Here is a 21619-nt window from a genome sequence, read left to right on the forward strand (position 1 = left end):
TTTAATTTGTTATTAAATTTATATTTTAAGTTAGTAGAATTTACTTATTTTCATGCATTGATTGTTTCATTTGGATTCATATTCTTTATTTTAATTAGTTCAATTATTATATGTCGTTTGAAATAATTATATGATAAAAATACATTTTATCAAAGAAATAGATTAAATTTCTATTTTAAGTTAGTAGAATAAAATATTTATATCCGATCTTAATTATATTTTAATAAATTTAAATTTGTAATAAATACATTTTATTGAGTTTGAATTTGTTAAAAGGATGATCAACTATGTTTCCTCGAACTTAATCCAACTTATAAGACTTATTTTAGATGACTCAACTATGAACTTATTTAGACTTTCGATTTTCAAAATACCATTTTGGTAATACTTTTAAAAGTTCAAAATAAATTTTGAATTATGATACATTAATACTTTAATTTTAAATTACATATTTGTATCTAACATGTATCTGTGTCTGATACTTTATTAATATTTATCAATAAAGTGTTCGATCTATAAAACAATAGTTATTTTATGATGATAATAATTTATAATTATCTATGTTAACAACTTTAATACATATAATTTTAATTTGGATTCACATGACAACAATTATATATTTTTCATCTTCTTAAAATTAATTTATACTTTTTAATATACATACATCAAGTATTATATCCTATTAGTTTCAAAATTAATATACCAACATAGTAGGGTTATCTAATACATGCATTGCATTTGTGTATATAGATTTTGGATGATGAATTGATTTTTGAGCGGTGTAAAACTGTTTTAAAAATATTTTTAAAATAAAAACAGGGAGAGGAATATAAAAGAAACCCGCAGCAGAAATGGGAAAAAAGAATCTCAATCAAATTTTAGGCTTTGACGTGCTCAAAGTCCAACCACTTCACTACCCCACTTGTCATCACTCCAAAAATAAAATCAACATTCATCACTCTACTAGCTCAGGGAACAAAACAGAATATTCGTTTTTTTTTTTGTCTTTCATTTTTTTAACAATTATTATCCAAACTGAGAGAGAAATTGATTTGTAAGCATTCCTAATGGGAAAACACCAATATAGAGAATGCATTTCTATAGAAAGTTCATAAATATTTCTGATAAAAACTAAGTATATCAAAGATAAATTAACTTGTTTTTAGTATAGAACTCCATTTTAGAGTATTGAAAAAAAAATGTGTATAGCATATTTTAAATTTTGTGCTCTCTTGTCAGATCCTATTAAATGATAGATGAAAGTTTTAACTAATTTTTCTTGAATATTCCCTATAATTTATCTATTAACTTATAGACATGACTCTTGCCATTTACTTAGTGTTCTTTTTATGTTATTTTGTGTTAACATTAAATGTCATAATTCTATGATCAACATAACGAAGTCTCTTTCATAAAATAAAATAGTGTGGTCCATCAATCACTTATTATTGAACAAAATTGTCATCTGATACTTTTTATTTGTCAAAACTATTTGATTGATATGTTACTTTCAACAAAACAAAACAAAATTGTGTGCTTCACCAAACACTTAGCACATTTCAGTTATTTTTCTTTTCACAAAAAAAAAAAAGACTTTTTACCCAACTAAAAGAATTCTCAGAATCAAAGGACTATACAGAATGCAATGTCACTCTCAGAATACATTTCTTAAAATTATTCATATTACATATTTTAACCAAAGTGTAATAAAAAAGATACGAGAAAATAGTCTCATTGGCATCAAAACTAAGCATCATCATTCACAATATTTCTTTGAAATTGCCACAGAAGTTACACTCCAGAACATTAGAAGGCACATCATCTTTTGGAGGCAGAGGAGCCATTGTGCCAGCACAATTCTTCCTCTCACAGACATGCTTGCGAAGGAACAGCAAGTGTGGCAGGTCACTGTTCTTCTCTCCATTGTCTTCTCCCTTTGCTTCGATCACACACCTATCACATCCACAAGTGAAGCCATAATCCTCCATCAAGATCCTCTTTCTGGTGCAGTAATCCCTTCCAATCCTGAAATAGCTGATGCAGATCTCTTTCCCAGCAGGAACATCCTCGATCAACCTAATAACCATGTCGGTGTTGTGTTCATCACCAGTGTCCACATAATCGAACCTGCACGCGTTGGGAACACAGTCATGGTTGAAGAACGTGGCTTTGGGGTAAATAGCATACGCTTTGATGGATCTCTGAGGCCCTTCGGGGGAATAAGGGTCCATTAAGCAGAAGGAGTTGAGTCTGTCCTTTGCAAGAAGCTGTGCAGTGATATCAACAGAAAGTTGACACTGTTGTGGGAAAAGTGGTGAGATCAGAGAGTGGAGAAACTTAGCAGCATCAAAAATGGCACTGTCTGGGGTGCCATGAAGAGAGAGCAAGGTGTGAAGTTCAGAAGGGGAACGAAGAAAGAGGTTGTGAGAAGCTACAATGAAACGGGCTTGGACTTGGCGTTCTGGGGGGTGTTGTTGAAAGAGTGTTGTTGAGTTGGGGTGTTGAAGAAGAAAGATGAGAGCTTTGCATACCCAAGTGGAGTGTGAGGAGTTGCGTGCAAGGGAGAGACACCTTTGGGAGCAGAAAGTGTGGTGGGAGCAAGAGGGGCACGGGAAAATGTTAGTGTGAGAGGGTAAGATTCTGAAGCAGTGATCACAGTTTGTGAAAGGTGATGAAGATGGTGCGAAGAGTGGAGAAGCTGAGTAGAGAATGAGAGGGGATTCGGTGAGGATTATTTGACCTGCTTTCAGGGATTTTGCTGCAACAATACCTCTTCCTTTCCCTGGTATCTGTTCCATTCTCAAGAGAGAGCTTGAAGAAGCCATGGCAGCGATTCAAAGAAACTAAGAAAAAACACAGAAACCTACACTGATGATGATGATGATGAAGATGATGAAGCAGTGATTATTACCAACCTTAACCTGAAATGTAAGAAACCTCAGCAAACAGAACTATCTTAAATTTAGAAAATAAAAATAAAAATATGGGAATTTAAGTTAGAATAATTTTGAAATATAAATTAAAATGTATTAATTAATATGTGGTGGATGAATTTGGAATGAATTGGATTTAATTTTTTAAAATATGAAAGCTCATTCTTTAAAAAAAAAATAATACTAGTTATATAAACAATATTTAATTTATTTTATAAAATGTAATTCTATATTACTTTTTATCAAGTGTATATTCATGTCATAAATATTATTTTTATTCTTTCGTTTTTCGCGAGGCTATTTTTTTAAATATTTTGGTTCAGAAAGTGCCAAGGTACAATTATTGCATGTTGGTGAACCTTTGCACTCATGCATACACAATGATATATGTTCACATGCTGAATCCCACAATTCCATGATAGATGGTGGTGGCAAGATTGTAGACATGCTTATTTTGAAGGATTATCCGTTTTGAATTTTGGTAATCCCATGTAGTTTAATCTAACATTAATAGTTTGTCTGTGTAAGATATTTTAATAAGATAATTCATATTTTTAGATAATTTGAAATGTTTAAAGAATTTAAAAAAAAAATAGAAAAAAATTTAATAAAGTATTTGGATTGTTTAAATTAGATATTTCAAATTCTACCTAAACAAGTAAGAATTGATATTCTTAAATTCAAATTTTGCTCTTTATATTTTTCTCCCGAACACGATTTTGGTTTTGGACATCAGCTTGATTAATATTAAAATATTTTCAAAATTATTACTTTTCTACTTATATTAACTTGAGATTTTATTTAAGTGTATGTTAATAGACTACTATTATTTCTTATAGAAATTTGTAGGAGCGCGAGATTATTTTCTTGCACAAATGATTTTTTTTTTTCAATTATGATGTCTGAAAATTTTCATTCTTATCGATATCTGAAAATTTTCTTTTATCATTAACAAATATGTTATTTTTTGTCAATAATTTATTAATTTTTTTAATATTTACTAGAACATATTTAGCCAATCCTAACTAGGATTGATAGACAAAACCCATCCATCAACCATAATAAAAACATCTTCAATTGATGTGAACCTAAATAATTATATTTGATATCAACTAACAATAATATTAGTTAATCTTAATTGAGAAAATAGTTTTGTAAATATCATTCAAAATAATCTTGACGATTTTGACAGTAAAAAGAACATCAATTACAAAAATAATAAATTTTGATTTTTTTTAAAATTTTTTAACAACTATTTAATATTTAAATATTCTTTTATATTTACTGATTTTGAAATACTTTATTTAAATTAAAAAAAAATATTCATTAAATTTGGATTGATTTATCTAAACAAAAAAACACTTAAATAAAATAAACAATATAAATCTTCATTCAATTCAAATTCAAATTCAATTTCTTACGAAATTATCTTTCGTATACGTAAGAGATTTTCTTTTCCGCCTTTAAGCTATGTTCAATTTCTAGTAATAATAATCCAGTTGTATTAGAATATTATATTAAGACATTGTTTATATGAATAAAAACATCTAACTCATTAGTCCCTAAAAAATAATAATCCAGCTGTATTAGAATATTATATGGAGACATTATTTTTATGAATGTTGCAAAACTCGTATTAGTAACGCATAATCAACTTTATTAGTAAAGTTTGTCTTTTTTTTTTTAAATGAATATTTCTCACCAAATTGGCATTTCAATCACGTTCCATGGGTTTCTTCCTTCCAATTGTCTACTTTATTTAATGGAGGCCCATTTGGATAAGGCCATTTGTTTTTTCTGATTTACAGCTTCTTTTCTTTTCTTGCACCTCCATATTTTCTCCTTATACCTTCGTACACTTAAAATTTTCAATTTTACTCGCTTCGCTTTTTCTTTTGAGTTTCAGAATGCCCAATATGAAAATATGATGTTAAATATGTTTTTGTTCTTTAATTTTTAGTAAATTTTAAAAGTAGTCTATTTTGAAATTTTGAACCAATTTAGTCCTTTATTTTTCGAAATACATGGATTTAGTCTTGAAATGCATTAAACAACTCAAATTAAAGTAAACATGTATCAAACCGTATAAACAACTAAAATACAATCCTGAAATGCACTTAAAATGTCAAATAAATTTAACAAAATTTGATTAAAAAGACTAAATTCATGTATTTCAAAAATTGAAGGACTAAATTAGTCCAAAATTTCAAAATATACTAATTCTAAAATTCACTAAAAATTAAAAGACCAAAAACATATTTAACCCGAAAATATGAAGAGGTTCTTTAATGCACTATCCAAAATAAATAAATATATTATTCCAAAATATAAATATAATATTCAAAATTGTATATATTCCGGTATATATAATCTGAAATATAAAGATAATGATTATATTAAATTTGAAATACAACTTTTGCATTTCATGCATTTCTTAATGCAAAATAAAAAATATATTGAATTATCCAATTTAAAATGAAAAATAAAAAATAAAATAATTTAAAATACAAGATTTATATTTTAAATTGTATATTTCAGAATAAAAAAAACAAATTATATAATCTTGTATTTAAGAAAAAGAAGAAGTGAAGACTAGGATAAAAGAGGTTGTTTTGCGGGCATTTACAAGGGGTGTTGCTTCGTACACCCTATCACATTTCTTCACCCACCCCCATCAAAAAAGCTACAGGAATTTTTTTCCCTAAGAAGGAGAGGGTGATTGCTGTCCAAAAATATTTCGGAACTGCTTTTGTGTTTCTTAAAATAAATCTCGGAAATGTTGAGGTGCAAAAAGAAAAACGAAGGGTGCAACAAGTAATTTCAATTTATAAGTTGTCTACTTGAAAACTACTACCGTTGACTGGCCCAGATGCAGTACGGCCCAGCTCCATACGTCGACGTCTGAGGACAAAAATATGCAGATTACTACATATCCAAAACCAAAAGGAAGCAAATGTTGGAAGTGTGAGATTTCCTTCACAACAAAACCTTATCCTTAAAAAACTCTCCTCAATTATCACTCCTATGATGTCTTCACCCTTGAAATAAAATCCTAATTTACTTCCTTTTTCTGTGTTCCTATTTTCCTACTCAAAACATGTTTCACTCCCCACCCTGCTTACAATCTTGAGCCATTTTTCCCTCAGGCACAGCATAATGGTTGCAACTGCTGCCACATTCTTCAATTCACAGTTTCTTCACACGGTTCTCTCTCTTTCTCTTAACCCTTCTCCACTTTTATTTATTTATTTATTCTATAACACAATTGTGATCCGATGAACTCCACAAAACATTCGTCTATTTGAAAAAAAAAAGATGCTTTCAATTTTTGTTTTTTGCCAATTTAACCTAGTCTTTCGCAATTGGGTTTCCTTTCTGCCTCACTATTGATACGGGGGAAACAGAATATTTATCCTGACTTAGAATACTACTGGATAAGACATTAGGATTGGAATTCTGCTTCGTGTGATTCTGATTATTGCTTAAGAATTAATTAACTAATTAGCATAGTGTAGTGTTCAAATTTTCTGTTCATGACATTAGAAGTAACTATAATGTTGTGTAGTTTTGTGTCTGTGATTCTGATTGGTGAATTGTGTACTGCAGCATGGTAGGATTAATATATGCAGACTCAACAGAAATAGCTATTTCAGTGAAAATGTGAAGTTTGAGTTCCCAATTCACAGATCAGAATTTCATCATCAGGTTCATTTGTCACACCTTGCACCTATATGTGCAACTTTTAAGGAGCCTAAGGGGTTTGGACCTTCTTCTCAAAAGAAAAAGAAGAAGAGCAAGAAGATGAAAAGGGAGTATGTAGAAGATGGAGATGAAGATGATGATGATGAAGAGGAAGAACCAGACAGAGGAGTTATTCCTGAGGTAGTGACCAACAGGATGATGAACAGGATGGGAGTCTCAGTGGGGATTCCGCTAGGTATTGGGCTTTTGTTTTTCCCATTTTTCTACTATCTTAAGGTTGGATTGAAGATTGATGTGCCCACTTGGGTGCCCTTCATTGTGTCCTTCTTTTTCTTTGGCTCTGCTTTGTTGGGAGTGAGTTATGGGATTGTGTCCTCCAGTTGGGACCCATTAAGGGAAGGTTCCTTTTGGGGTTGGAATGAGGCTCAAAAGAATTGGCCTGTTTTTTGGCAGTCCCTTAGAGGTGGATCTAGGAAGAATTAGCCCATTCTTTTGCCCTTCAATGTTTCATTTTTGTTTGGTGCTTCAATGTAGTTTGGTGTGGATTATAACAAATCTCTATAATCCTCTTCTCTCTTGCTTGGTAACAGTTGTGAAAATTATATAATATAATCATAGGTTATTTATATAATACAGGAAAGGCTTTTTATATTAACAAAATTTTGGAGGTTATGATTACAAGCTATTAGATTGTGAGTAATTATTTTTCGCATCACCAACATCAAACCAATTACTATAAATAATGTTAATCTCCCTTTATATGCAAGTAATTGTAGAAAACATGTTTCTTTTGGGAAATCTAAAAAGAAGTTAATTATTTTAAATAACAATGTTAACTTAAAACATCTAATTAAACATAAGATTTATTTTATATCATTAATTATTCATTTTTTTTTCACTAATTCAAACTCAGTTTCATCCATATGAGGAAAAAAAATGAGCTTATTTTCCCTACAATTTTTTTAGACTATTGCATTGGCTTGATCTATAGTGTAGTTTTTTTTTCTCTTAAATTGAGTTTATAAATCTTGTTCATAATAATTTCTTGAGAAACATGCTAGTTGATCTTCGTACCGTGCAAGTCTCCATCTCGTAAGAGTTGGAGTGTTACCATATTGAATTAAATACATCTTTAATCTCTGAATTTTAGTGTATCTGTGATTTGATTCTCTTTTTGTACTGTTAGTTTCTCCATGATTCAAATTATGAATATTACTTTAAAATTCTATTTAAAATTCTATATAACACTTCACAGAAATGTAACATTTGTAATCTATCATTGTTTTATACAGATTCGTCAATGAAAAATATACAAAATAATTAAATAAAAAATGTTTTCTGAAACTTTTTGTCAACCTTAATATTCTATATGTTTTCTTTAAGCAAATGGTGTGCATACTTTTGTTAAGTTTCTGTTAATTATTAGGTATAATTTCAAGGTGATCGAATTGAATCTGCACAAGCAAAATTCTAATGGGATCAATGCACATACATCAATTGAAGGTTAAAATACGAAGATTAAAGTTGAAGCCTATCACCACCGCCAAGCACATACACTGATTGGTTGGCTTGACATTGCTTCTGCATAAACAGTGATTTGAGTTTGAATTTTGAATATACAGATATTTTAAATATCTTAAGAATTTTTTTTCTCATTTTAAATTTATGCTACTCCGTTTAAACACAGAAAGATACATTCAATCCGAGGAAAAAAAGAAAGTTCAAACCAATCATATTGAGTTCTAGTTTTGATTGTTGGATCAAGCATCAGAATTGATCCAATCTTAACTGATATGGAATACAGGGGTGATCATATCCTAACAATGTGCTTGCAAATTATTAAAGATAATTGAATGACTTAGAACAGAACAATAACAGTAATCATTCTCTTTTCTCTGTCACGTAAAAGTGATGTTATAAATCAATCGTGACCATGCAGGTGAAATCCCCATAAAAGATCCAAATTTCAAGAGAGGCTCCATAGTATCGCTCCAAGTCTAGATTTTCTCGAGTTTTTTTGTGTGCTGTCCTCTATTGAATATTGAGCATTCATTGATATTAACATATTAAAATTCTTTTAATATATTTTAAAACATAAAAATCAATGTCCAGTATATATTAAGGCAGAGCAAAAAAAAAAACTGCACAAATAAACCAGAGAATCTAGATTCTATCACTGCTTGCAAGTTCTGTCAGTCTACATTGTCACAACTAAAGTCGTGCCATATTCTATCAGTTACAAGATATGTTTGCGCAATTTATACATGAAATTTATACATGAACAAGCAATATTCTATCAGTTTAGCTATTACTTGTGCATAGTCAAAGCCATATATTGTAGTCAATTGCTTCTGAAAACTTTGGGGTATCTGTAGAGAAGCATGTTGAGTATTTTAATGAAAGAAATGGAAAATAAAAGTTTGCTTTACTGTATCATGAGTTGGAACTTATTCAAGTGATTGATGACCAATCAGTGCATGGTGTAGTGGAAAACACGTGCAATTCTACACCTGAACTTACATTGACTCATCATGTCTTTATGTTGCACAGGCAGGTGGAGTAATGTGTCCTTTTCCTCCACAGTAAAGTAATATGCAGAATAAATATGCAGAACTCAGCACTTCCCTTTGGTAAATCAATCAAATTGCTGCAACATAACAATTTGCTGCAACTCCGTTTCTTTTCTTTAAAGGGTTTGGGTTACATGGACAGTTTTAAATCTTGTCTCTGTAAAGAGGACCAACATGAAAAAGAAAGTGGTTTATTGAATGTTTTCCTCTTTGTTCAGAAGAGAATAGTTCGAGCTCATATTTTTATCTTTTTCTGTGATCCTGTTTTTTTCTTTTCTTTACAGATAATCTTATCCTCATTATGCAGAATCAAAAACAAGCTGAATATTCAGATTACGCTTATTTAATTTAATTTCCTTCCCTCCCCCATAAAAAATGTAGTTGTCCTCTCCATCTAATCAACCCTTTTCTCCTTTCTTTCCCTCTCAAATCATCAAAAATCGAATCATGCAACAGGCTGATATATTCTTCTCCTTTTATAAATCAATCTACATAGTTCCAATGATATTAAACCCATCACATCTTAATTAGACTCTTTATTCCTTAATCATTACAAGGTTCCTTTAAGAATAAGCAAATCCTTACAATTTGGCCCTTGCATGCTTTCGATGTACTTTGTAAGAAGCCATATAGATAAGACTACACATAAGACCTAGGAATCCACATTTTTTGGCAAAACCCCAAGATTCTTTTGTTTGAATTTGCAACATGCATGAAATTGAGTTAGAAACAAGTTGGATACTCAAGCTACTTGAGCATATACATGTATAAGAATGACGTACGGATAGGTTTAAAGCTTCAATAAACAGTATATTTGCACGAGACAGCGCACTCGTGTCTCTTCTTTTAACACATGGTAAGCAATGTTTTTAATCTGAAGCAAGAAATCAAAAGAATCATATAAAAACCAAAGTAATCAGAACCTAACATTGGAAATGGGGAAAGAAACACTTGGGGATTGAGATTATGTATGGATTTTGCTTTGAAGGAGGGACTGCCGAATGAAGAGCTTTATGATCACTTTTTGTAGTACAATAATATATATCTACTACCACTACCTGTTATTGCTCACTAGAAAAAAAACAGAACATTCCTAACGTTAAAAAGTGGCATAATCTACACCATGTTTTCATGTCTTCTCAACCTTTCATGGGATTTTTGAACATGACTTTTGACAAGCTTGATGAAACGTATAGATTCTAAGGCTTTCAGCATTACAATATTTGGATCCATACACAAGACTTGTATTTGTCCAATGCACACACACATGGAGTTTGTAATGGCAAGTGCACGATGTGACAGTTTTGATATATACAACATGAATTTGATCCTCAAATTTTTTTTATACGTATGTATAATATATGAATGAAGAGATTTAAGTTCCTTAAACTTCTAGAGAATTATTTAGTACTTGACTTTACAAAAGGGTATATCATATTAGAAACAAAGACCCTCCTCAAAGTGACAGAAAACAAAGATTTGGTCTGTGCTGCCTGCAAATAAGCAACAGAAAAGAAAACAATTGTATTTTGTAAGTTAAGAATTGTGTTTTGTCTTTAAACATACAAGATAAAGAGATATGAACAAAATAACAAAGAGGGTAATTAAAGTGTCGGATATATTTGAATTGAGTTCTATTGAAAATCAGAGCAATGTGTATATGTGTATATATATATTTGAATTGAAGCTTGACTATGCTTTCTTCACTAACAAGATCCGGTAAAAACTTCTTTAGCAAAAGCATGGCCCCGCAGATGGTGACACATGGAATAACCTCTCTCAGGCTCAGAAAGAGAAGACACTAAGCAACAAAAGAAATATTGTGGCATGCTGACACATGCAGAGAAATACAAAAAGAGAATTTGTAGTAGTTTTATATTGTGGTTCCAACCATTCTTTGCTTAAAGAGAGAGTTAGCCCTAGGAATAAAGCAAAGGACAAAGACAATAAGTGATGGGTTAAGTTAAGGGTAAAGCACATTATCACTTGCCTATATTGCAAACTTTGCAGCCATGGTCACCACCATAAGTGGATCCAAGATCTAAATTAACGAGAAGTTAAGTTGTGTATTTGTACACTCTCAATTACACGTAAATTTATTATAAACAGCGACTAACAGATTCAAATAAATAAGATTAGAAAAACAAAATAATTTTTTTCCAAATACTTAATAATAATCGAACAATAAAATTTTGATAATTTTTTCTTCTTATTTGAGATGACATCTTCTAAATAATTTTAAAATATAAAATTGTAAAAGAAAGTTATCAAAATCCATAATAATTTTAACCTACAAATTCTGAGACACACTTCAATCCCTCACTGCTCACAACCTATGATGAGCAGTTGCACACCCACCTTGGCAAGGCCAAAAAGTGACACTGGTCACCGGTATAGCCGGTGGCAAGTGGTCTTCTGGTTGCCGTACAAATTACTCTATACTCTTCTGGGGAGAAGTGGTTTGGGTTACACACTCTCTGACTATGCCATGCCTTGTAAATTAGTCATGGAAAGGAGGCAAAATAGCAAAAGCAAAACAGAACAGTTCATATATTATGATGATGGAGCAAGTAAAATAAAGATTTTTAATGTGTAAACAGTGTAAAATATATTTTTTTTTTTTACCTTTAGATACACATAAACATAAAATATCATCTTTGAAAAGGGGTTTGTGTGATCAGTGAAATATATTTAAAAAATCAGTTTTTTTTTTTTATGATATTAAAATGGTGTAAAAGAAAACTAGAACCCTTTTTAATCATAAGCCTAGGACAGTCATTATTCCCTCCAACTTCCTGATATGACTGTAAGATAGACATACCAAAGAGACTAACCATCTGTCGGTTTAGTTGAAAATAAAAGGACCAAAATTTGGAAGAAAACAAAAGTAAAAAAATTATATGAATCCCACGTTAAAAGTGTTTCTTTCTGAACTGAAAAGAAAAGTGAAGAATAAAGCCTTTAAAAATATGGAAGACACATACTTTTGTTTATATTTTTATCTTCAGTATTTATGAAATTTCATATTCATATCCTTTTATATATAAGCAACCCATTAAGAGAAAAAAAAATCATTTTGTTTTGTAACCAAACATTTCACATGCAATCAAGTTACTTCTGTTTCAGTTTTTTTTTTCTTTTTTTGTGTGGAAGCATTATTGAAAATCTTGCTTCTATTGCAATTCCAATTTTGATTTTGATTCTCTCACACAGATATGTTGAGAAAGCAATTGTTGCAGTGGCACTTAAACTCTTGCAAACTGATTGGACCAAACGGTTCTGTAACCTACCGTTCCTTCCATCATCAATCTCATCTTAACCTTTTCTTTTTAGTTTATAATAAGGTCAGAATTACCTTTATCATTATCTCTGCTTAATATAAAACTTTATCCTACACACACTTTTTAGTTTACTCTGTTCATAACATGTTAAATAACCCTTTTAATAGATTTCTAATATGCATCATATAATCTTTTTACAGAGTAATTTATACCTAATTGAAGTTAAATTGAATTTTAGCCATGTTCATCTCCATAAGTTTAGTTGTTGAATCATCAGAAGTAACATTCAGTGGGAAAAAAAAAAAAGCAGAGTTAGGTACGATTCTAGTTCAGTAAATGAGCAGACAGAATAGGGAAATGTCGTGTTTGGAGCAGAGGGTATTTTCCAACAGTGCTTCAACTTTTGTCCCTTTTAAGATGCCTTCTGTTTTCTTTTCTTTCTGTTTCTCTCTGTTTCGAGTTTTATGTGCAATTTTATTCATCATGTATTTTTTTTTATTGAGTAATTTTAGTCCCTATTTGTACGTAATTAGATTTATGTTAAAATTTGCTTCTTAAAGCACAATAATTATTTTAATACCAAAACAAATACGTGTTTAACTGTAATGGTAAAAATCCCACTGTTGTGGTCTCCAAGAAAAAAAAAGTTTATAAAATGCATATGGGTAGTTAAGAAAATTCTTATTAGTTATTGCTCGATGATAACCGTTTTAAGAAAAAAAAATTAGTAATTTGATTTCTATGTATAATTATTGTAAAATTTTCACCATTAACGGATAAGTTCACAAAATTACTATACATTGTGTAAACTGTTAATAATTGTTTACTACTATATCAAATGTGTGTTTTTGACATTGATGGTTTGAATTTATTTTCAGAAATAGTAGTTTTGTAAGTATTAATGTGAGAATTAAACATTACTCAAAACATACGTGGATAGATTATGACATTATTTAACTATGTTTAGTTGCCATAACTTTATTGGAAGTAGTTTCATTAAGATCTTATTTGTATTCAGACACAAGAAAAAAATATTTTTAATTATCAATCAAAAGAAATACTTTCCGAATATTTGCATGGCATAAAATGAAAAATTAAATAATTTTTGAAAATACATATTCTTTAAATGACTTTAAAATAACTTTTGCCTAGTGTTATATATAACCTTGCTTGTAAAGTGGTAATTTGCAAGAAAAAAAAAAGATCTATAAGAAATGGGTTGTGTGTAAACCAACTTTGCATAACAATTAATTATGATTAGTTTTGGTTTAATTTGTCCTATCAAACTTATTAAAAGGATATGATCCATGGATAAGTTCAGCTCTCAAAATTAATTAATACGTTGTTTTGATAGAATCTATCTAAAATCTAGAATCATAGATTTGTCCTATCAAACTTGTTAATTTTATTATATATTATTCTAAGTTTGAGAAGTATGAATTGGAAAATCACCATTACTCTCCATATACATGTCTTTTGATCGAATAAGCTTCATGCATGTGGTATTTTGAGAAAGAAACTTGAGGCATTGAAGAAGACAGTGATGAACTTTTTATGAAAAGGATCGATGATCACAAAAAAGAATCAAGTTTAGAATAATCTCTAGTGATGTAGCTAGGGTTTGAAGTACACCACTAGTTTGTTTAGCATGGCAAAAAATTGTTGCACATGCAACCCTTATAAAGCTCAAAACGTACACTTAACATGGAAGGAAACGTTATTCTTTCTCTCTTGATTCTCTTTTCGAAAAATGCAAGTTATTCTTTACTTTATAACAAAATTAACAACCTATATTGGTTAAGTTTTCACTTATTGAACCCTCACATTAATAATTATTGTAGTTATGTTTAATTAAGTTAGTTTTAGAATGGTTCATTACCACTTCAAAGTAAGCTGATATGAATATTCAATCATAAGTTTGTGTACATACGTGACGAATTTCCCCTTTCTAATAATTTAACCTTTATAACTTCTAATTATTGACTTAAATCTCCCATTTCTGCTTTATTTTTTATATATAAAAATGCATGGTTTTTGTTATGGGAAATAAAAATATTTAATAGAGTAGCACGACGAACAAAAATGCTTTTATTTCGATTTTAAAAAAATGATAAATTAGACGTTAGTGAAAAGAACAAATAATTTGAAAAAGGCTAATTTAGATACGAAAAATAAATGATAATAAAACCTAAATTTAAACGTACAAGCTGGATGGGAAAGTTCCAAAATTTTGAAACCTGTCAAACCCCAATCTCCTGAGCGAATCCCAGCCATCCATTCCTCTAAAAAACACATCAAATGATCAAAGCCAACTAGAAAACGCCACGTAGCGTCATCTTACAAAAAAAGTTACACGTTCCACCATTGGATCAACCTGGACCAGACATGTAGGTCCCAGTGTTCATTCTCTCTCTCAAAACATTTTGCTTCAAAAAACTTAACGCCCAAACCTGATGCCGTCACCCCCACAGCCTCAAATATAAATACGACAACCTCAAACACTGTCTTCCTCTCTTCAAAATATCGCCACCCCCGAAATTCTCGTCTCAGTTCGTTCCGTAACTTCTTCACACCCACACCCTCTGTTGCTCTCTCTGTTGAACTTCCCAGCTCAGCATTGCAATTTCTCTCCGTGGAGTTCTCGTTCTCATCTCGAAATTATCGTGTGTCAGTGTTTTTGTATGGCATTGTAGTGCTTCATTGTAACTGACAGAGCATGTGTGAGCTGTGCGTAGCGCAATCTTTGTTGTTTTGTTGCATTGACATGGAACTCGACAATTAGGTTTGGGATCCCAAGCAATTTGGCATGTGGACCGATTTCATCATTTTCATGGCCATGCGGAAAACGACAACGTAGCAAGCACGGTTTTCGTGGTGGTGGGGGTCGGGTGCGCCTCCGAAAGCGAAACAAAAGCGTGTGCTTGTGGTGCAGACGAACCGTCCATCGACGAGGCCGAGGGAAGAGAAGGAAGGAGTATAAAGAGGACCGAAACCTGAAGCTTTGAACAAGATCGTAGAAGATTCCTTAGTGTGTGTGAGGGAGTGTGCAGAGAGACAAGGCACAAGAAGAAGCAGTTGAGGTTTCCTTGGTAAGTCGTTTTCGAATAGCTATTTATACCAATGACATCACTTTTACGACACAACAATTCTCTTCTTCTGCTTATTCATCTTCTTCTCATGTCTCTTTGCCTGCATCACACACACCTTTCATCCTCCGACAAACAATTTTTCACGTTCAACCCATGTTGTTTCTTGTTTAGTGTGTGACAATAACCTTTTTTTTGTTTGTATTATTGTTTTCTTTGTAACGAGTAATAATAATAATAATTGCAGTAGCTCTGAAGGGTAGTGGTTTCTCTCTCTAGAAGCTGGTTGGTGAGTCGGACTCGGTGTGGGACTCGGTGGTGCTTAGCTTTTTGGTTTTGGAGTGTTATCTCGGAGAGCGGGGATTGATTGCGATTTACACAAAAGATAAAGAGAGAAGAAGAAGAGAATCACAAGAGTAGACGGGTGCGTGAGGGACGTGTCAGAAAACTTCGGCTTCGACACGCTTTGCTTCTTTTATTTTCGATTTGTGTACGATAAAGCACCAACCCGCATTATTATTACTTATTACCTTCTATCACTGCTTGCAGCAGCAGCAAGTAAGTATGTGGCAATGTGGAATTATTCTTGATCATTCTTCTAACGAGGATGATCAATGACCCTTCAGTCTTTCTTTGCATTTATTCGCAGTTGCCTCCGTTTTGTTTCTTTCTGCTTTCAATTATTCCTTCTTTTCGGTTTTGGGGTGCCTGTAGCTTTTGCTCTTGCTCTGATCCCGAGCCTTGCGCTGCTCAAGATTGCTTTGCTTTGCTTTACCCTTTTGTATTTTTAGCTAAGGACCATTTTGTTCCTCGTGAAGGATATATTGTTACTTGACCAGTTTTCTTTTCAATTGTTTTATCGTTATTCTTATTATTTCGTTAGTTGCATTCTAACTCGGTTGCTTCTTCTGGTTCTTCTTTATTTCGGTGCCTTCTTTATCTCTAACCATTGCTTTTACTTGCCAAAAATGGTCATTCCCTGTCACTGTTTTATTCAATGAAAGTGATTCCCTCCACCTATATATTCTCATCTCTCGACTTTATCCCGAACCGTTTTCGTTTTTCATTTTTTATTATGTGTTTCTTTCTCCATTCAAAACCAGCGGCGTGCGTATTAACTGATATGGTTTGCACTTTTTCGCTCATAAATGCTTTGTTTCTTTGCTGTTGGTGTGCAGGAGGAAAACAAAAAAAAAAGTGAGTATCTCTGAGAAGTGGTGGAAATGTTTACATGCATAGCGTGTACGAAGCAAACGGCGGAGGAAGGGGAAGAAGGTTGTGAGAGTGGCACGTCGAGTACAAAAGAAGTTGTCAAAAGTCTGAGTGCGCAGGTTCTTAGTCCCATCTCACTCTTCACACCTACAAACTTTTCTTTTGCAGCTTAGCTTCTTTTCCCATCTTAGTGAAAACCAACAAAATCAAACCAATATTGGGGTCCTCATTCTACGGTGGGGACCACCCCTTTTGAATCTTTTACCTCCACGTATACACATACACATTAACACACACTCTTAGAGATATTTATATATTATATATGCATCATAGGTGAGGATTGTTTTGGTTTAGGATGACGCAAGTGTGGTGCGTTTTCGGCACTTTTGCTGTTGACGGATGGTCCACGGTTTGCTCCATTAATTGGTTTTATTTTCATGCATGTGGTGGTGCCGTGACGTGACCATATAGCATTTTCAACCAGTCAAGTCGGTTCCAGTGCTTCTTATTCTCTCTAGAGTTAGAAATTACGGAACCAACTTGCCAAGTAGGTTACCAGTACCCTTTTTGGCTACTTATAATACCACATTAGAGGAGCAAGTTGGTTTGTTTGAATCAGACTTTATAACAGTGACAGCATTATGTTTCCAATGTACATAGCTAGAGCGCGCTGTAGAATTTTATTACCATATAACGTGCCGGGTTTTCATTATCATTTGACTAGTGCTGGTATAGCCTAGAGTTAGTACTTTGTTATTATTCACTTATCATTGACTTGCAAAACTACCTTAAGTTGCATTTTTTAAACAAGTAAAAGTTAATGTGCTGTGAAAATGAAAATCTTCTTTGATTTGGGACGTGAAGAGCAGCAGTGGCAATGTGGCAACATGTTCCACATTCCGCGGTTTAGGTAATAATGTTCACAAAAGATGCCTAGCACAGAAGGGAATGCTATATTCGTATCTTGGTGTGTGGCCCATCCTTGAATTCTTGTCGTCCCAAAAGTTTTCTATTATGTCCATATGCAGCATGTATAGATACTTATTATGGGAGAAAATATATCATTTGCGAAGTGTTTTTGTCAGAAAAATGTGTTTGCATTTCTTAAGGTTCTCAATAGAATATTGGTAGTAGTAGGTCCTCCACAAGTAGAATAACGGTTAGGCTTAGTAGCCGTATAACGGTCATGGTGGATTGATGAGTCATTATGATGTTGTTAAGGTGTTGTAATGGCAATTATTGGTTAATGAACAGTCACTAGGAAGAGAACGGTTTTATGTGAGTGAAAGAAAGTAGGTTCACTGTTACTATTTGCTAATGAGTGCACCTATCAATTCTTTTTCTCCTGTATATATTTTCATACTAGTTGCCCTCATCTTCATGCTTAATATTAAGCTAGGCACTAACCCCTTTTAAAAAGATGGGGAACTTTGGTTGAAATATCATTAGACTTGTATTTGAGGCATGTTCTGATGCCCATTTTGAACCATATGTTTCTGATTTGTGTGAAAATGTTGACAAGTAATATTTGGATAGATATTGTTGGAGATTTGTGCAAACAGGAAATGCTTTCCATTGGGGGTACATAGTTGATAGTAGGATATATATAAGGTTCCTATAATGGACTTTCATGTTCACTGCTGTTGTTGTCATCCACTTGTATCCTATGCCCAAGTACACTCTCCACCATACCAGCTGTAAAGCTATTGCACGATGCTTCGAAAATGACACAAATCTGAAACCTTAGACTCCATCTAGTTTCATCCAAACATATTTTTTAGTTCTTGTTTCTGAACATCCCAACTAAGTTTCCCTACTCTTCCCATGTAAGCCATTTCACAAACACTTCTGCTGCAATGTTCTGTTGAAATCTTAGTGGATGTGGGGAAGGGGTGGTCCAATATCACTAAACTAAAAGGGCTTTGAAAGTGGGAAACTTTAATTGTATTTTCTTCTTCTGGCAAGTTGAGAAATGTTTCTCAGTATATAATTATTTGTTGATCAACTGCATCACCGGATGATACGATTATATTGGATTTTTAAAAGGGAATTTGTAAAGGAGAGATCTACATTGTTAGCTGTAGGGGAAAGTTCAGCACTCAGGTGTTTTGAAAGCATTAACACATTCTTAAGCACTAAAAATATTTTTTTAAACGCTTCCCCATCAGATGCTACCCAATTCAAGTGTCATTGGTCAAATCCATAGATGCAGAATGTGTCACTATTCAAGAATCTCAATTTTTCTAAAAGTTTGAGATATTCTGATAAAGTGGCATGATCTGTAAAAGTAGGTTTACATGAAGGTGTAGTGTTGACCAAGTACACGTATGTATAATGCAACTTTTGAAAAATATACGATACAGTTATATTCGTTTTGAAATAATTTTAATGCACTTTTATGTAACAGTATTCTGATGGCACGTCTCACGTCTAAATTTATCTTTTGGTGGCGTGTTACGGTAAAACATTTTATAATCAATCTTAAAATAATTGCTCTATTGAAAGTAACTTCTCTCGCCATTTGAGAGTGTTCATCTGCAGCTAGATAGACATGTGATTATCTTTCTTAGTTTTTCGTCCAAGAAGGACTTGTCGGTTTATCAAATGTCACTTGTCATAAATTTCGTATGTTTCTCAGAAAATAGATATCTTTGGTACGTAATTGAATCAAAATGTTTAATGCATTGATGTTAATCTGATTCTTTATTTTCCTTTTCTGCATTCGCAGTTAAAGGATATGGTACTTAAGTTTTCAGGTTCTTACAAGCAGTGCAGACCTTGCACAGGGTCCAGTACCTACAAGAAAGGACAGAGGCCATATCCTGACTTTGACACCATTTCAGAAGGGGTTCCATACCCCTATATTGGAGGAGCAAGCTCAGCTTCAACCCCTGCTTGGGACTTCACAAGCTCCTATTTACCTGGTGGTAGACCAGACCAAAGATTTATGGGTGGATTGAATGGTGATAGGACCTCTAGAGGGCCAGAGTCAGCACCAGCATGTGATGTAGTTGTTGAGGAAGAGGATGAAACCAAGGAATGGATGGCACAGGTGGAGCCAGGGGTTCACATTACCTTTGTTTCTCTCCCTAATGGGGGAAATGATCTCAAAAGAATTCGCTTCAGGTATGTTAAGAAATCACTCACAATCCTTGATAGCGAATTGTTTTACTATGAATCTTTATTCAGAGTATTAATTAATAACTAAATTAGTTATTAATTGTTGGCCTAACTCTGCATTGTTACCACTGCTCTTGACACGATTTCATTTGTAAAGATAGATTTGAATTGAAAGTTGTGAAATAATATGTACCTATTATGAGGACTTATTATTATACAGAGAATATTGTTAGTTGTTTTACTGAAGTTAGAGACTGAAAGCACTTACCATTTAAATTTGAAGCCGAGAGATTTTTGACAAGTGGCAAGCTCAAAAATGGTGGGGTGAGAATTATGACAGAATCATGGAGCTTTACAATGTCCAGAGATTCAATCGACAAGCTCTTAACACTCCTTCCAGATCTGAGGATGAGGTAATCCACTACTTCTACACCAGTACGATGTTAAGTTGTTAACAACAGTTCATTTCATCGACCTTGTTATTTTTAATGAAAAAGACTGCAACAACAATAACAACAACACTACCATAAAAGAAATACTATATTGAGTTCAAGATTTGTGAATATACTATGTTGGCTTTGAACAGCAAAGAGATTCTTCATACTCAAGACTGACATCTGGACAAGAAAGCCCGGGGTCGATGTCGTTGAAGGAATGGACACCAAGGAATCACTATAAACCCTCATTGAATAACCAATCTGAAGCCATGGATCAAGTTGGTGGTCAAAACTTCCCAGCAGGGTCATCTGTGGAAGCATCAAGGACAACCACTTCTTCTAGAGATGAGCCTTCAATGAGCAATGCCAGTGACCTGGAGGCAGAATGGATAGAGCAAGATGAACCTGGAGTGTACATTACGATCCGACAACTAGCTGATGGAACAAAGGAGCTGCGTCGTGTCAGATTCAGGTAATGTTATGTTATCATCATGCATGTCAGCATTTTCCTAGTTTCTAGTGGTTCCTCCTCAATAAAACATGTGACATGTTCCTACCGAAGAACATGATCCGAGGAACATGTACTTAGTTGATGAAGTGAAATGATAAAATTGTCCAATAGACTGCATGTTGACATGTTGCCAAATTTCATTAAAAAAATCAAAATTTTATACATAAAAACACACAGATATATGGTTTTTTGATTTTGGAGTTTATGAACTCTATCTGCAGCCGGGAGAGATTTGGGGAGGGGCATGCAAAGAAATGGTGGGAAGACAACAGAGAAAGAATACAAGCTCAATACCTTTGACGTGTGATGGCCTTGAAGAGAATGTGTCCCAAGCGGGTAGAATCCTCAATTTTGTTTCCTAGAGATTGTAGTGTAGTTGACTCCAGTTTATAAGTGGAGTTCTATGAAGTTGTTGATACTCTCAAACAATGCAAGCCCCGCATTGCATGGTATTGGAAACTATAGGCTACCTGGACAACCTATGTAGAACGAAGTTTACAGAACAAAAGAGTTTTTTCACATTTGAATCAGAGGTGAGGCGAGTCATGATGTTTTATTTCAAGATTTAAGGTACTTGTTAATATGTTATTTTCCCATCTTATGGGTGGATAGTCTATCTTGATTCCAGCAACCTGGTAACTATTCTAGATCATGAAAAGTGAGCATTTGTACAAAAAGAAAGACATTTGGAAATTGGATCTGATTTGTAAGCAACATTTGCAATATGGTCTATACTAATCCTGCAGATTGGATCTGGTTTTTCTTAA

The 21619-nt window shown here is 32.9% G+C and overlaps 2 protein-coding genes and 1 pseudogene across 6 annotated transcripts; 2 read left to right on the forward strand and 1 right to left on the reverse strand.

Moving 5' to 3' along the window:
• Window positions 1–1644: 1644 nt before the first annotated feature.
• LOC114174023 (histone-lysine N-methyltransferase ASHR2 pseudogene) lies at window positions 1645–3054 on the reverse strand (annotated as a pseudogene).
• Window positions 3055–5894: 2840 nt separating this feature from the next.
• Window positions 5895–7222, forward strand: PAM68 (PAM68-like protein (DUF3464)). The gene is made up of 2 exons (XM_028056873.2): window positions 5895–6137; window positions 6540–7222. The coding sequence occupies exons 1-2, from the start codon at window positions 6090–6092 to the stop codon at window positions 7116–7118; spliced, it is 627 nt and encodes a 208-aa protein (XP_027912674.2). The 5' UTR covers window positions 5895–6089; the 3' UTR covers window positions 7119–7222.
• Window positions 7223–14987: 7765 nt separating this feature from the next.
• On the forward strand, window positions 14988–21619 carry LOC114172680 (protein BREVIS RADIX-like). 5 transcript variants are annotated; one of them, XM_085669530.1, is made up of 7 exons: window positions 14988–15575; window positions 15820–16130; window positions 16751–16903; window positions 19513–19910; window positions 20188–20317; window positions 20491–20813; window positions 21074–21619. In XM_085669530.1, the coding sequence occupies exons 3-7, from the start codon at window positions 16796–16798 to the stop codon at window positions 21150–21152; spliced, it is 1038 nt and encodes a 345-aa protein (XP_085525656.1). In that variant the 5' UTR covers window positions 14988–15575; window positions 15820–16130; window positions 16751–16795; the 3' UTR covers window positions 21153–21619. The 5 variants fall into 5 exon arrangements, with proteins under 5 accessions (XP_085525656.1, XP_027912813.1, XP_027912822.1 ...); XM_028057012.2 differs by having other exon boundaries at window positions 15820–16062; XM_028057021.2 differs by having other exon boundaries at window positions 15820–15996.

This window comes from Vigna unguiculata, chromosome 2 (assembly GCF_037176805.1).
Source record: "Vigna unguiculata cultivar grain cowpea cultivar isolate G323 ecotype 2 chromosome 2, ASM3717680v1, whole genome shotgun sequence".
NCBI lineage: Eukaryota > Viridiplantae > Streptophyta > Magnoliopsida > Fabales > Fabaceae > Vigna > Vigna unguiculata.